The sequence below is a fragment of the Spinacia oleracea genome, chromosome 6 (assembly GCF_020520425.1).
Source record: "Spinacia oleracea cultivar Varoflay chromosome 6, BTI_SOV_V1, whole genome shotgun sequence".
Lineage (NCBI taxonomy): Eukaryota > Viridiplantae > Streptophyta > Magnoliopsida > Caryophyllales > Amaranthaceae > Spinacia > Spinacia oleracea.
In genome coordinates this window covers 125571078-125586896 of record NC_079492.1, presented here as the reverse complement: position 1 = coordinate 125586896, position 15819 = coordinate 125571078, and the positions used below count along the sequence as shown (strand labels likewise).

The window sequence follows — 15819 nt, the reverse complement described above, 5'->3', positions numbered from 1 at the left end:
GATCATAATCTGGTTAATCTGTTCGAGATGGTTCAAGTTCAGGTTGAATATTATCAGATCGGATCGGGTTTCGGGTTCTAGCTCATGGGTTATCAACGATTCGGGTTCTTAATGATCGGATTTACCCAACGGGTTTAACAATTCGGGTTGAGAATTGACAGCTCTAGGTACAAGTGACGTGTGTGTGTGTAACAAAATGCAACATTTATTATTTAGCTTAGCTCACATACAATATCATATCTCCTTTAGTGTGAACGCGTTACACCATCAATAGATGGTGTGGCACGCCACACAAGAGACGAGCTGACAATCTCAATCAATACATGATATTCACAGTTTTCATGGCCTAGCATCTTCTTATTACCGCTTCATCGAGAATTTCAGCATTATTGACGCCCACTCACAAAAGTATTGAAGAAAGAGAAGTTGAGTGGACTCGCACAAGCTGCCCAACAAAGCTTTGAAGAACTCAAAATGATCACAAGAGTACCAACTCTAGCCTTTCTAGGTTTTGATAAGCTTTTTTGAAGTAGATTGTGACGCTCCAGGAATTGGTATAGATGCAGTTCTCAGTCAAGAAGGTCGACCAAAACAAAAGAGATTGTAAGCAAACATACTTTCTTAATAAAGTTAAAAAATAAAAATTGCAACCTGCATTGGCTGCACATCGAGATCTTACACTTGTAAAGAAGATCAGGATCGGATTTCAAAATAATATGCTAGGGCAGACGTAGTGTATGAATTTGAAATTTATTTCCCCATTACAATATTTTCTAAATTGGTGATGGAATTAATACTACATAAATAGTTTGAATTCTCAAAGGCTAGAAACAAAAACTAGCCTTGATTATTCCTTTGCACCAAAAATAAGAAGCCTTGATTATGTTTTGTGACTTTGTGTTCAATAATCGTTAGGCCACCGAGTTCGATGAGGAGTTGAGCTGGTTCTCTGTATAATCCCACCGTAGAGTCCGTATCTATAAACGATCAATTGATTTGACCACGAATGTGAACCCGACCCATTGGATCTAAATCCAATTACTCCCACATAGTTAGCTAAACCTTAGCAACCCAAGAAATTCAGCCCAATAACACAGACCTCTTCAAGTTTTTACACAAAACTAAAAGCCCATTTTTCTCTCTCCTCCCAAACTTCCATGTAATTCTGGGCAGAAGCCATAGCAGTATCTTACAACCTCAATCCCATACTAGAGAAAACCAGAGAAACTTCAAGCTCAGAGAAATTGCAGCTATGGCAGAAACGGCAAACCCTGGAAGTGATGTTCCTGCTAATCAAACTATCTATATCAACAATCTCAACGAAAAAATTAAGCTCGAGGGTACTTCAATTTTGCCCTAATCTCTTCAATTTTCTATCTCCTCTCTCGCTTGATTATGCTATTAACCATTCTGTAAATATGTTTCTCCAGAGTTGAAGAAGTCTCTAAACGCTGTGTTTTCTCAATTCGGGAAGATTAGGGAGGTATTAGCATTCAAGACATTGAAACACAAAGGTCAAGGTTGGGTTGTTTTTGAAGAGGTTTCTTCAGCTACCAATGCGCTTCGCCAAATGCAAGGGTTTCCTTTTTATGATAAACCTATGGTATGTTGGGAAACAGTTTTAAGTTGGATTTTTATTTTGTGATTGTTTTTAGTGTTAGCATTTAGGGTTGGTCTTGCGGGACTCAATACTTTCTCCATTCGGAACTATTAGTGGCGTTGATAGTGTAACTTGAACTAGTAATGTGATTATTTTATTTGGACGGAGTTGCAAAATTAGGAGGCATACTTGAGTTTGTCATTGTCATTTGGTTGGATTATCAACATGCCAACCTAATACAGGATTTTGAAAAAGATGGATGAAGTAGGGGAGGATTTAGTTCAACTTTAATGTACTACTTGTATCTCATAATCTTTGTGTCAATGTCAAATACTAGTACTATTGATCAGAGGGCTTCCAAACCTGAATCCGTATGTGCTGTCATTTCTGTTCGATTGGCTGGAACTATGGAAGGGTACAAAATACTATAGTGAGGGGGAGAATGCAAGGTTTTTGTTTCAGTCTCTAACTTCATTATTTTGAATGAGAAGCTCAAATCTACACCAAAATTTTGGTGCGCCTTCTAGTTTTGTAAGAGGCATTGACGTTTTTGTATAGGCCAACACTGCCAACAGCTAAGTTTGATTTCAATTTGGAATCTTGTTAGTAGGATTTGAGGTTCCTCTGGTGGAACTTATTAAATTGTAGGAGTTGCAAATTTCAGACCTGAGTTAGTCATTTTTAGGTGGCATTGTGGATTATCTTAAGAGAAGAATTAGTAAATGAAGGTGTTTTGAGGTGTGCAGGGATTCAATTCAATTTTGCTCTACTATTTGTGCCTCAGATCCTATTGTCAATACTCCACCCTTTAATCAAATGGCTCTGCACGGGTTCCATGTTTTTTGCTTCAATACTCTGGACTCTATTAGGTTGGACGGGATTTTGTTTTGTTTTGTTTTTATTTGTCATTAGTTTGGTACAACATAAGAAGCCGAAGGGTAAAATATGACTCTGTTATCCTCTCAGTTGGAGAAAAGAATTTCAGTGTGGGAGATGTTGATTTTTTCCCAGTTTTCTCCGTATTGAAGTCCCAACAAAAGAGTCATATTTACATCTCCTCCTTTGAATGGATAATGTGCTTGAAACTGATGCAAGAAAATGTCTCAGTTTTTTAATTTTTCTAACCTTTTTAGAACTTTGTAATGGTGAGGAGAAATTATTTCAATCTAGAGTTTGTAGAAGAGAGAATTCAAACAGTGGTTGCTGTACTGGGATATTGGCTGTGATTGTAATAATATATTACATCCCTCTAGTTCCATCATATGTAGTGGTTTTAATGGAAATAGTTGTCCATCCATCCAAATGCAACCTTAGGCTCTGTTTGATATAATCAATCTGGGCATTTGTTATCTTCTCCACATGAAGGGACCAAATTTCTGGTTGTGTTTACCTTACCAATAGTTGAAGATTTTGAACAATTGGGGTTTTTTAGATGATTTTGAACCAATGTTTCGAAGAAAATTTCAGGATGTTATCAAATGCTTCATTCTTACCCGTGTCATTTTCTTTGCACTTGTTAGTTTAAGAAAATATGGTATTTCACTTGATTTGAATGAGTAGTAATCCCTTCTGACTTATGTTTTTCATTATAAACCAGATGTCAAAATGTTTCATGTCTAAGTGGGATTGTCAGTGGAATTTCGGTAAAGTCAGGTTTTGAATTGCTTTTGCAGTTTTGCTTACAGTTCGGAGCTAGTTAAAAAGGAACTGGCCTTAATATTTTAATTATTTATATTTTTCTCAACTCTAGGCTACAGTCCAACTGAGTATTGAAAACACACACAGTCACACACAAACAGAAATGCATCGATACAGCTTTTTAACCTCATATCCTCTGAAGAAAATTTCAAATAATTCCATATTATGCTCTTTAAATATTCGGAGTATCCCAAAACATAAACAAAGATTTTATGTTCTTTATGCTGGGAGTGATTTATGTACATTAATTTAATGTCATCCGCATAAGTATGCATTGCTGAAACAGGGGAGGGTGATTGTGGAATGTTATCCAAATTGAAAGGGCAGAAAGTTAAAAGGACTTGGTTGTCTGTTGAACCAGTTATGGTAGGAAAGAAGTATAATTGTCATCATTGAGAAGTAGACAACAATGAATATTTTTGGTGATAGGTGAAATGGGCCATGTGGGTAGTTCGTACAAAAGGCAACATGGTTTATTTTTATAGGGTTTGGCTTAGGGTTTTAGAGTTGCATCAGCCCAGCTTTGTGTTGGTTCATTTGTGCCATACTGTCTTCAATGATCACTCATTTTATCCCCTGGTCAGATAGTAAAAGTGATAAGCATGTCTTTATTAATGCAGAGAATACAATATGCAAAGACCAAGTCAGATGTAATTGCAAAAGCTGATGGTACTTTTGTTCCTCGAGAAAAACGAAAGAGACACGAGGAGAGAGGTATGCTGCTTTGTTCACATATTTCTGTTTATTTGTGGTTTTGTTCCACGCCAAATTTCTATGATCAAGTGCAATTGCTGGTTATATTTGAAAGCAAATTAAGTGACAGACAATTAGATCAACAATGGAATTGTTTCTTCCTGTTTTTTTGGCATATAGAGAAAGCACTTTTTTCATTTTTCATTACAGTTCTTCTCATTAAGTCTGATCCGTACTAGAATGATATTTGTATAGAAACTACTATCAGTTATTCCATCCACCGAGGTTTAATTATTTGGCTTGGGTATATCAAATTGCTTGACTTATATAAAAGACTAATTATTTGTTGGAATGTTGAATTTGCACTCATACCCCTTGAAAGGGTATAATATGGTAAGATAAGTAGGGGTATGTCTTTTGAAGAGACGGAACGATGTTGCAACATACGTGTGGTATTTGGATCTAATGCTACCTGCCGCGACAAAGAAATCCCATTAGAATCATCAGTTAGACATCTATTATTTCCTTTAACAGAATTAAAAGTAGATGTTAGCTCGTGTGACTCTCAATTTTTTTTCTTAATCTACAAATTTGGTTTTGTTTGTTTGTAATATAAGAGAGGAAGGATGATAAATGAAAATTTCGAGACAATGGAAGAGGATAAGTTTGTAGTTTGGGTTTGATGAAAGCTGTTGAAGTGGAATTGGAAAGTGAAATGGGTGAAAGTAATTGTTTGGGAAAGGTCAAAAGATAGGGAAGAAGAACGTCTGGGTGAGAAGGGGAAAAGATAGTGAAATAAGGTCAAACAGGAAAACACGTGATTTAAAAAACTTAGAAATGAAAATACAAGGGGAGGACACCCGACATTCAAGATTTCTTGTTATAAAATGTTTGTTTGGGTTAAGGTAATATACTCCACTTTTTATGTACCTATTTATCGTAGACTCTTATTTCTAGAAGAAATGAATGAGTGTAAGAAAAATATGGATAAAGTAAGAGAAAGGTAGTGAAATGATGGGTGGGTGTCAGAAAAAGTTGGATAAAGTAGGAAAGAGATAGAGGAAAGGTGTAAATATTACGGGGGAAAGGGGTAATGATGGTAAAATGTGTTTGCAAAAAATAGAGTAATAGAGTAGAAATGGGTAGGGGGGGAAATCACCAATTTTTGAAAGTGGGTACATGAAAAAAGAAGAAGAAAAAGCAAGAGTAGAAATGTATTAAAGATACTTCAAGGGGTAGTTAATAAAAAGAAACATAAATGCGTTGTCGAATCTAGCGTCATTATGTGTAATTTTTCTTTTGTTCGAGGCAAAATGCTTTTTATTGCTTTGCTACATGCAATCCACATTAAGCTACTAGTGTCTCAGAAAATGGAGTTGGAAGACGTTCTTCTTGTACTTTTGGAAAGTCACCTTCAACTTCTATAAATTGGTATGAAAAGCAAAGTAAAGTTAACCCATGCACCGGTGCACGTCAACAACTTTACAATCATCTTAGGAATAGCGCGAGGATAGTTTTTTTATTTTTCTATTTTCTCTTTGATAATATCTTTCCTTGTGAGGGGTTCCATACCGATGAGAGTTGTTTAAATGGATATTCCATCTAGAAAAACATGATCCACCTGGTTCTACCTTCTTGGCTTAGACAAGGCTGTTTTGTGCATCTGGTAGATTTTCACTCCTCTGCCCCTTAATAACATAGCTAAGCCAAGTCCCAAGTCAGTCAGCTCTCCCACAGTTCCTCAATCAAAAGTAATTTAGATTTTCACAGCTATCTGCCCCGCAATACTTCTAGGTTGGATGGTACCAAGATGGGCAGCTCTTTGGCGGAACTTCCATCTGTTTTTTGTTTTTTTGTTTTTCCCGATTAAGCGAGTAACTTCTGTCTTAGGGAGTCTCGTAAATATGGTGTAAATAATACAACGAGGTACCTTTATTCTTCTGCCGATGTATATGCTGTCATAGATATCTGCAGATCCGTTCAATTACCATAATATTGGAGTCAATTACATTAGCTGCAGCCTGCAGGCAAGTAAATTTTTATGGTGTTGATGTCTAAGTCTATTACTCATTTACTCCATTTCCTTGGTATGGGGCTGTATGTCTACTGTCTAGTACAGGAATCCCTCTTCCATGGAAAAACCCCAGAGAAAGGAAAGAGAATTATTAAGGTCTTTATGAGGACAAATGGAAGACTGATGTGTCATTTTCTACTGTTCTTACTCAAAAAAATGATGTGTCATTTTCTACTGATGTTAGTCAAACATCAAGGTTTTTGTGCATTTTTCTTTTGGAAATAAATTCGTTGGATTACAATCTTACCAAAATTCTGATCTCAAAATGATACAGTTCAAAACTAATTTGTTGGGAATTTTGGTCCAACCACTAACTGTCTGGGGTGTTCCTTTCCTATCGTCCGTGCTTGTTGATGTTGTTGTCCTTTCTTTTCTCAAAGTCACTTATAGTTATGTGTGTTATTGGTGCGCGTATGTGCTTCCATGTGTGTGTTGGACATCTGCTCACAGTTATCTAGTCATCTTTATGCTGACTCTGGGATAGTCTGTACTGCTCAGCTAACTGGCTCGGTATATCTAATAAGATTGAAGAAATGAAGAGTGTGTGTATCACTGTGTTGGCTTGCGCCAAACCTCATCCCCTTGTGTTATATAACAAATGAGCTTATTGCTGGTCTTGTTATTCACAGCCTACCATTGGCTGGGTAGGCATTTTACCAGAGGTTTCTATGTATCAAGAACCCTTGTGCGATTCCCATTGAACCTTATGCTCAGGGGGTGAAGTGGTTGCAGGGTGTACGATTTCAATGACTTAGTCTTCTCACTGTTATGGGACAAAGTCACTTATTTTAGCTTCGTTATGGGCTAAGGCGGCTGGGGCTTTTAAGAGTTACTCAGTTGGGGAGCTTCAAAGAAACTGGGTTTATATATAGTTTTGATTTCGGATTAGAGGACAACCTGCAGTCTTTGTTTTGTACTCTTTCTTTCATCTGATTAATGTAGTTTTTTTCTTATAAAAAAATTGGAAAGTAGCAGCTGCGTAGCTGATGTCATGGTGATTTAGGTGTGGGTAAAGTATGAATGCTTGATTACCTAAAGGCTCTGTTGAAGTTGATGGTCAAGAATTGGAACAGGGTGGAAATACTTGTCCAATAAAGTAACTCATAGATTCCTATATTTTCTTGGAGAGTGTATGTTAGTTGTCTACCCTCTTAGGAAATTGAGGTTCTGTTCTCAGACCAGATTAGACCAAAACACTCACAAGAAACAATCAGACCAAACTAGACCAGACCAGAACCTAGATAAATCAGACCACACCAGGTGAAGAGAACAAGGCCTGAATATGTTTTGGCATCCAAGTAGATAAAGATACTACTGTACGAAGATTTCACTTAAACCCATCATTGCGGAAGGTGCTTGTAAGTGGTGGTCATAAATTTGAGGAGTGTTGGCAGTGTGGGAATAACTCGTTCGTTGAAACTTACTTCTAGATCCCTATCATCTCCTGTAGGTTAGTTTTCTGTTGAAAGTGAATAGGCAGTGGAGTAGTATATATGGAATGAACGTAGAAGTATCATTGAGAAGAGTAGATGAAAACTTAAACCCTATCTTTGTAGGAGATGCTTGTGTTTATCGATCGTTAAAAACTCAAATTGAAGGAGATGTAAGTATGACATATGGTTAGTAAAATAGACTATAACTAAAAGTCTATATTCCTTGTGTTTATTGCTGATTGAAAAATTCTGAAGAAAATCAAACTGCTAACTATCTTTAGGAGCAGTAAGAAACCCAACAAACAAAACTGAAAGAAAAACTTGTGATAATAGTTCTGTCAAAAAGTGCCCTTTCTTCCTTAATTATGCATTTATGTGAGTGATTAAGAGCTACTCTAGCACGCTGGACGTTTCATGTCAGTTTCTGAGCTGATGCATGTTATTCATACTGTGAACAGGTAAGAAGCGGAGGGAACAACATGATGCTACTCAAACAGCTGCGGGCATGAACTATGCGGGAGCATATGGCGTAGCTCCTCCTGTAAGTTTTTTTTTTAGTTTTATTTTTCCCATCTTAATGTTATTGCACCTGTACATGCATTAATTTACGTCTATTTGGAACTTCAGCAAACTCTGATGTTTTGTGTTTGTTTCATACAAGAAGTAAATACGTCGTATAAAAGAACATTTGTAAAAAGGAAAACTATCGTACAAAACTTGTTTACAGAGCCAGTGAGGCTGGTCGAGCAATCAAAGTTGAGGTTATAGGTACAAGAGGTCTTAGGTCAATTTCCTGATCAGTTAGGTGTTCATTGTCTATTATTAAACATAGGAAGGAAAAGAAAGAAAGAATTAAACACCTTACTAGGCATCATGGAACCTTTTTACTCTATCTGCATGAAGATAACATTCAAAGGGTAATTTTTCTGTATACATTTCAGTCTCTACTCCCGTGATGTGCAGTGTGGACGTGTGAAGCTCTTTTCTATGCAGAGATTATTGGTTTTATTTTTACTTCTGTGGACTATAAATTTTAGGAGACAGTATTAGTGAACTCCATAATTCGAAAACACTTGTTTAGGCTTGATTGAACTGGGGAAGGCAGATTATGAGGAATGAGAAGGGTAACCAGTAGCAAGTCATTTGAGTAAATTTAAAGTTGTGGGCTTCAACGTGCTTCAAGATTTTCTCGTTTTACAGTCCCTTTTTCCCCCAATCTAATACAAATTTGCTGACTATTGCAGCTTTCACAGATCCCATATATGGGTGCAAAACCGATTGTCCCAGAGCTCCCAGCTGCACCAAATAACATACTTTTTGTTCAGAATCTTCCGCATGATGCAACTACATTGATGCTGTCGGTGTTGTTTAGACAATATCCTGGCTTCAAGGAGGTGCGTATGGTAGAAGCAAAGCCCGGTATTGCATTCGTGGAGTATGAAAATGAAATGCAATCAACAGTTGCAATGAACGCCCTCCAGAATTTTAAGATGGTTGGAGATAATGATATGTTAATTACATACGCAAAGAAATAGTTGGATATCTGAGTTTAAACTTGCATATGTTGGGATGGCTTGTGATCTGGGAACCTTAACTTGTACTGTTGTTTCTGAGCTGCCATTTGTCCTTTATGCTATTTTTAGACACCATGATAATTATATATAGTTCAGGATGTAAAATTTTAGTTGGATACATGTTTTTCTTATTGTAACTGCAATCAAATCCAAATAGTATTGATAATTCTGGTTCTTGTGCTTTCCTAAGTTTCTGCAAATATAGCTTTTACAATCACAAGCCATTCGATTTTCCCTATTTTTGGCTCTAGATAAGAAAAATGTTGAGGGATTTAAAGCCTGCACTGTTATATGATGAAAGGAAGTATATGCATGCTTAAGCTTGAGACAGTTATTCAAGCAACACATAAATGTAATACTTTACGTACGAAATGCTATATAAAAGGGACTTCAAACTTTGAAGGACTTTCCACATTTTGTACACTAGAGCAAACTAAATCCTTGATAGAACCAAGCTGTATAGGAGATCACATGCAAGGTCTACAGACTATAGGGTTAGATGTCTGCTAGACTGCCACTCAAAAGTCCAAACTAGTAAGAGTTTCTAAAAGTAACCCCATGTTTGGAGATTTACGAAATCAATTAGCTCGTTTTTCTATTGTTATCACTAATCATGTTACATCAGGAAGATTGAGCTGCTACTGTAGGTTACACCTTCTCCAGCTCTGATTTGTGCTTGTCAAGTTGCTCTCTCAACTCTTTCTTCCATCCCTGAATCAGCTCTTCTTGCTTCTTAATAAGTTCTGTTTTGACCTTCAGCTCTTCTTCCATAGTAGAAATATCCTGACACAACATGAAAGATGATCATCAGTCCGCGAATCAGTTGTTTAATATCAGCAGGTCTACAGCTTGTATAAATGGACCCAAATTCTAATATACACTCCATTACCTTCTGAAGCATTTCGGTCTTGGTAGGATGATCCTCACGTTGCAGACTAATAAAATACAACTGAAGCTTTTTAGCGGCTTCCATGAAATCTCTTGCATGTCTTTCCACGTCAACTGAAGCAATATGTAGCATTATCAGCAGATTCCCATGTGAGTTATCATTATTCACAAAGCTCAGATGAAAGTTTCTACAAACATCAAAAAACTACGATTCCCTTACAATGATACAGAAACAACGATTCAGCCACAATAGCCCATCTCAAAAACAAAATAACACTTGACGAGTTGGCGGTAGAGATTAGAGAGAAGAATTCAGGAATAATAAGTGAGAAACAAAAGAGTTTTACAGTCCAAGAGAAGTTCTCTGGCACACCATTTAGAGCATTGAGACCAGATTAATTACCAGCAAAGAAAAACAATCCAACTCCTTTGGAATGCCACCAAGGCACCAAGACATATTAAGGCTTTAAATTATCACCGGCCACTTGCATACCAAAATGCAAATTTTAGTAATTAGACAGTAAAGGATTGCATTTAGCAGAACAGTACAGAAACTACTCAACCAGAATATCAGTTCATCCATAGCAATTGCAACCGATAATGCCGACTTATATTTCCTTTAAGCCAGAGTACTTCTATTATTAATGAAGGCTTATGAACAAAGAAGACATGACAGCCCTAACTTTAGCTCCCGACTTTCTGTCTACACCTAAACTACAGAAGCCACAAATCCAAGCAATTTAAGACCACAACACATGTAACTACCAGCCCACTACTATACAAGAGAGTAGAGATTAGGCACGATAATGGAATTTTAATGAACTAAACATGTTATACCCGATAGGCCAATAATCAGACCATGTCCCAAATCATAGAAGTTACTTCCGGGAAGTTCCCATACCCTGCCTGCACTCCGCTACTTCACCAAAAGTTCTTCACATTCATAGCATTGCACAATTTTACGCAGGAAATAGTTTCACAAACAAAAAAATTGCGAAAACAAAAAAAAATGTTCATTCCCCTACACATAGATGTGACTTGTATACAATTATGATTATCACGGACAAGATAAAATACAGATAAATGACACTTCCTATCATAAGTTCTAGCTCACTTTTCTAAGCCAAAATGGTAGGATTAAGTGGCACTCTTTCTTATTAGTATTCATCCCGAAGTAGCCTCATTACAATTGCAAGGATCAAGCTACATATGTTTCGAGTAACGATGAAACCAATAATGTTTTCCATCAAATGCTCCCATGTGGCCAAATTCCAACATCCTAGTAAATTCGTAACAGGAGGAGGAAACTTATTTCAAAGAATGGAACGAAAAATTATCCGACTACGAATCGGCTAAACAAGTCTTATGGATAAAATCATCAATAGGGCATGTATTGGTTTTATAATTTCTTACCCAACCGAGGGCATAAGCTTTGTCAGCAATACACTTCTTCCACTACTAATGTAAATTTGCACAAAATTCAAGTTCAAAAATATAAAAATGGAACAATTCAACATTTCAATCCCAGAAAAATCAACTTATCCCTAATTTACCTCTACATTTAAGAGTATAATATCACAATTTCAAAATCAAGAACTAAAAATTACACTACAAAATACATGAAATACAGAAAGAGAAAAATGGGGAATTCATAAATTATCAAAAAAAAAAACAAAAAAAAAGGGAGAGAGATACTCTGATGAGAAGGATGAGGGGAGCGATCAATGGCTTGGAGCTCACGAGCGGGTAAGCATGGGAGGAGAGCAGCCTCTAAAGCGGTGACGCACTGCAGCATTTCCTCCTTTCCCGGCTGCAACTGTGGATTTTGCGGTGGTTGCTGTGGCGGCGATTGTAGGGTCCCCGTCGATGGAGTATCTACAGTTTGCTGATCCGCCATTTGATTATGAGGAGATTTGTATTTCGATGGAGAATTTTAGTTTTTGTGGGTTTGATTAGGAAAGCTTTGGGTAAAACAGAGGTTTGATTAGCCAAAATTTCTAATGGGAATGTTGGGTAACTGGGTAAGACTTTAAGAGAGGGTTGAATGACAGTTTTGGGTCAAAACTCAAAACCCCTAATCTTGATAAAGCTAGTGATAGGAGCTTTTGATTAGAGCGGTTTGATAAAAAAAACTCCTAATCTTGATACAACTAGTGATAGGAGCTTTTGATTAGAGCGGTTTGATTAAAGAGATCAATGTCTTTTTTTGAATTACTATAAAATATGTACAAAATATAAACTGAAATGTTATATGAAAATTTTGGTAGCTCCCTTCACACTCCGTAAAAGGGATAAATATTTTCATGATCCCCAAGCTGACTTTTTTCTCTTATTTGACAGTTGATATATGTATACTACTAGGTAGTATTTTGTTTATATCCATCGAATATCAAAATTTAAGAGATTTCACTATGTATAAGGGACTCATCAAAGATTCGTCCCACGCCCCAAAAATATCAGGAACGACCCTGGTTCCTTTGAATAAGTAATTACATTTTCTCCCTCAACTCTTTCAAATTTGATCAATACAATAATAAAATTTATACTTTTATCCCTTATACCTCATACACAAGCTAGTGTTCCCTTTCCCTTTCCCTCATTCCTCGCTTTTACTTTTATTCTTCCTTTGTCCTGAGTTAGTTGTCACATTACTACTTTAACTAGCGCAACCAACATGACTTTTAATATTAAATGAAAGAAATGGTGTGTAGGAACAATGACTAGTAATGAACGAATAAACTTATCTCAACCAAGTCGTGGTGTGTATGAACACTGCCCTAACGTTGAATTTTCCCCGTTACGTACACACGACCTCTTGTGAAGGAAAAAGCCACAATACCCACACCGGCAAACGACCCACACGCCCGAGCCCGGCCCGCACGCGCATTTGCGGTGGCCTAGAACCTCCTCTCAAGTCCTCTAATAAACATAGTAATAGTAGGTGGATATATAAAGTGCATGGTAAAACTCTTTGTTTTTTTGTCAATGTGGGACAAAAACTCTTTTATTCTTTTGAAGCAAAACAAACTTATGGAGGGAAACTCCAAAAATCCCCCACATGTTTCAAAAGAACAAGAAAAAACCGGGAAGGAACGTTTTGAAAGTGTTAATGTCTTTTGGACTTGAATTAACACCCAACGCATACAAAAATATCTTACAGTCGTTTTAGGTAGATTTCTCTTTGAACATATCACGAAGTTAGTAAACTATTTTTGCGCATTTCAACTTTTCTCAAATCAAGACTCGTTTGCGCAATTTGTAATTTTTAGTACCCCACAAGTACCCGGATTTTCATGAATGCTCTAGTGGTCCTAATCCTTATGGACTCTCATATGGGATTGAGCGTAACCCCCACATTCACATATGTATGTTCATCAAGTTTGTACTGTCACAAACCACCTTCACAATGCTATGAACTTATTAAAAGTTTTAGCTCAACCCTACTCATATGACAGTTAGAAAAATACTACATCATTTTTATTATTAGGAATGGTAGTAGTAACAAACATGAGTTCTTTTGTGATTTCGTTTGACCCATTGAACTAAGGTATTCCTAAGATGGGTGTCCACCACAATTTACTCCACAATAGTCTTTAAACCCATTCCTTGTGCTGACTCAAGCACCATTATATTTTCTACAATAGTCTTTAAGGCATTTGGTGAGAGGATCTGCAATATTCCTCTCGTACTTTACATACTCGAGTGATATTACATTTTTTCTGATAAGATCTCTACCTATAGCATGCCTTAAGAGAATATGCCTTCTGTTTTCATTATAGGCTTGATATTTCGCTACCCCAATTGCAGCTTGTGAGTCACAGTGCATTGAAACTGATGGAGCTGGTTTCCCCCACAATGGAATACCAGCAAGCAAACTCCTTATCCATTCAGCTTCCTGTCCTACCAATTCTAAAGCAATAAACTCAGATTTCATAGTAGATTATGCAATACAAGTTTGTTTAGATGATCTCCATGATATATCTCCTCCAGCAAGAGTAAAAACATAGCCACTAGTAGACTGAATCTCATCACTATCTGACACCCAATTGGCATCACAATATCACTTAAGAACACAAGGTGCTCTTTGATAATGTAAACCACAATTGATAGTGCCTTTCAAATAATTCAATAATCTAATCAATGCATTCCAATGATCTTGATTAGGATTATGTGTATATCTACTCAATCTACTAACAACATATGCTATATCAGGTCTAGTATAGTTCATCAAAAACATCAAACTTCCAATAATCTTGGCATATTGTTCTTGTGATACAAAATTACCTTTGTTCTTTTTTAGATGAATACTAGAATTATATGGGGTTTGTACGGGAGTACAATAAAATTGACCAAATTTCTTTAAAATCTTTTCAATATAATGAGATTGGTTTAAAGGCATCTCATATGAAGTTCTAGTAACCTTTATGCCAAGAATCACATCCGCCTCTCCTAAATCCTTCATCTCAAAGCAAAAATTCGTTCACCATGTCTATATTGGTACCAAAAATCAACTTGTCATACCATTGTTAGGTGCTTGTTTTAAACCATACAATGATCTAATGAGCCTGAATACCTTATCTTGCTGTCCGGGAACAACACATCCCTCTGGTTGCTTCACATAAATTTCTTCATTCAAATCACCATTCAAAAAAGAAGATCGATTTTACATCCAATTGACGCACAACAAGATCATGAATGGATGCAAGTGCAATTAAGACTCTAATGGTGGCAACTTTAGTGACAGGAGAATAGGTATCAAAATAGTCTATACCATGCTTTTGACGATGACCTCCTACCACAAGCCTAGCTTTATACTTAATCAATGACCCTTTTGGAGTATGTTTCATAGTAAAAATCCACTTACTGCATAAGGGCTTGCTAGGGACATCAGAAAAAATCCAAGTATTATTACTCATGATAGACTCAATTTCACTATTTATGGCCTCTAACCAAAAACTTGAGACAATTGACCTCATAACTTCTCCATAAGATCTGGGGTTTTCTTCCAAGAGAAATGCATCAACTTCTTGCTCATCTAATAACTCTTTCTCAATTAGGAAGACAGTAATAAAATCGGGTCCAAAGCTAGACTTAGTTCTAGTTCTTTTACTCCTTCTAGGTTCTAGAGTCTCAATAGATGATGCAATGTCATGATGCACAACAGAAGATGGAGATGCAGCAGGTAAACATGCTTGAACATTAACTTTCATAGGAAAAATATGCTAAAAAAACTCTACATCCCTCGACTCACGAATTTGTCCAAAACCTGATGCATCCTTAAGAATGAATCTATATGCAGGACTGTTTGACGCATAACCTATAAAAATACCATCCACGGTTTTAGGTCCAATCTTACTCCTTTGGAAATCAGGAAGTCATATTTTTCTCAAACACCCCCACACTTTAAGGTAACCCAAACTAGGCTTGAAACCTTTCCCCAAATCATATGAGTTTTGTCTAACTTCTTATGGGGAACACGGTTAAGAGCACAACAAGCAAACGGAATTGCCTCACCCCACATGTTAGAAGGCATACCCAAACTTATAAGCATAGCATTCATCATATCCTTAAGTGTTCTATTTTTGTATTCAGCTATTTCATTTTCTTCTTGGGTATAAAGAGTTGTAACCTCATGAATAATCCCATTAGCTTCACAAAAATTCTTTAGATAAGTTCCATCATATTCACCACCTCTATCTGATCTAACTCTTTTTTATTTTCAGGTCTAATTGGTTTTCATCCTCAGCCTTATAAATATGGAATTTCTCTTTGGCCTCATCTTTAGTACTCAATAAGTAGACCTTACAATAACGAGAAAAATCATCCACAAAGGTAATATAGTAGCGTTTTCCTCCTCTA

The 15819-nt window shown here is 36.6% G+C and overlaps 2 protein-coding genes across 2 annotated transcripts; one reads left to right on the top strand and one right to left on the bottom strand.

The window, feature by feature from the left end:
- Positions 1 to 1134: 1134 nt before the first annotated feature.
- Positions 1135 to 9238, top strand: LOC110800766 (U1 small nuclear ribonucleoprotein A). Its single transcript, XM_022006087.2, has 5 exons — positions 1135 to 1340; positions 1431 to 1603; positions 3919 to 4012; positions 7957 to 8039; positions 8743 to 9238. The coding sequence occupies exons 1-5, from the start codon at positions 1253 to 1255 to the stop codon at positions 9031 to 9033; spliced, it is 729 nt and encodes a 242-aa protein (XP_021861779.2). The 5' UTR covers positions 1135 to 1252; the 3' UTR covers positions 9034 to 9238.
- Positions 9239 to 9425: 187 nt separating this feature from the next.
- On the bottom strand, positions 9426 to 12073 carry LOC110800767 (mediator of RNA polymerase II transcription subunit 28). The gene is made up of 3 exons (XM_022006088.2): positions 11656 to 12073; positions 9962 to 10074; positions 9426 to 9855 (listed from the first exon to the last, which is right to left on the bottom strand). Exons 1-3 carry the CDS (start codon positions 11855 to 11857, stop codon positions 9721 to 9723), a joined length of 450 nt encoding a protein of 149 aa, XP_021861780.1. The 5' UTR covers positions 11858 to 12073; the 3' UTR covers positions 9426 to 9720.
- Between the last annotated feature and the right edge of the window lie 3746 nt (positions 12074 to 15819).

What these genes read in the sequence shown, in the direction of transcription:
- LOC110800766 (XM_022006087.2), top strand. Translation starts at nt 1,253, where the DNA reads ATGGCAGAAACGGCAAACCCTGGAAGTGATGTTCCTGCTAATCAAACT. An exon ending in CTTTTTATGATAAACCTATG is followed by an intron (nt 1,604 to 3,918) that starts GTATGTTGGGAA and finishes TTATTAATGCAG; the next exon opens with AGAATACAATATGCAAAGAC. An exon ending in AAAGAGACACGAGGAGAGAG is followed by an intron (nt 4,013 to 7,956) that starts GTATGCTGCTTT and finishes TACTGTGAACAG; the next exon opens with GTAAGAAGCGGAGGGAACAA.
- LOC110800767 (XM_022006088.2), bottom strand. Translation starts at nt 11,857, where the DNA reads ATGGCGGATCAGCAAACTGTAGATACTCCATCGACGGGGACCCTACAA. An exon ending in CCCTCATCCTTCTCATCAGA is followed by an intron (nt 10,075 to 11,655) that starts GTATCTCTCTCC and finishes ATATTGCTTCAG; the next exon opens with TTGACGTGGAAAGACATGCA. An exon ending in AGACCGAAATGCTTCAGAAG is followed by an intron (nt 9,856 to 9,961) that starts GTAATGGAGTGT and finishes ATGTTGTGTCAG; the next exon opens with GATATTTCTACTATGGAAGA.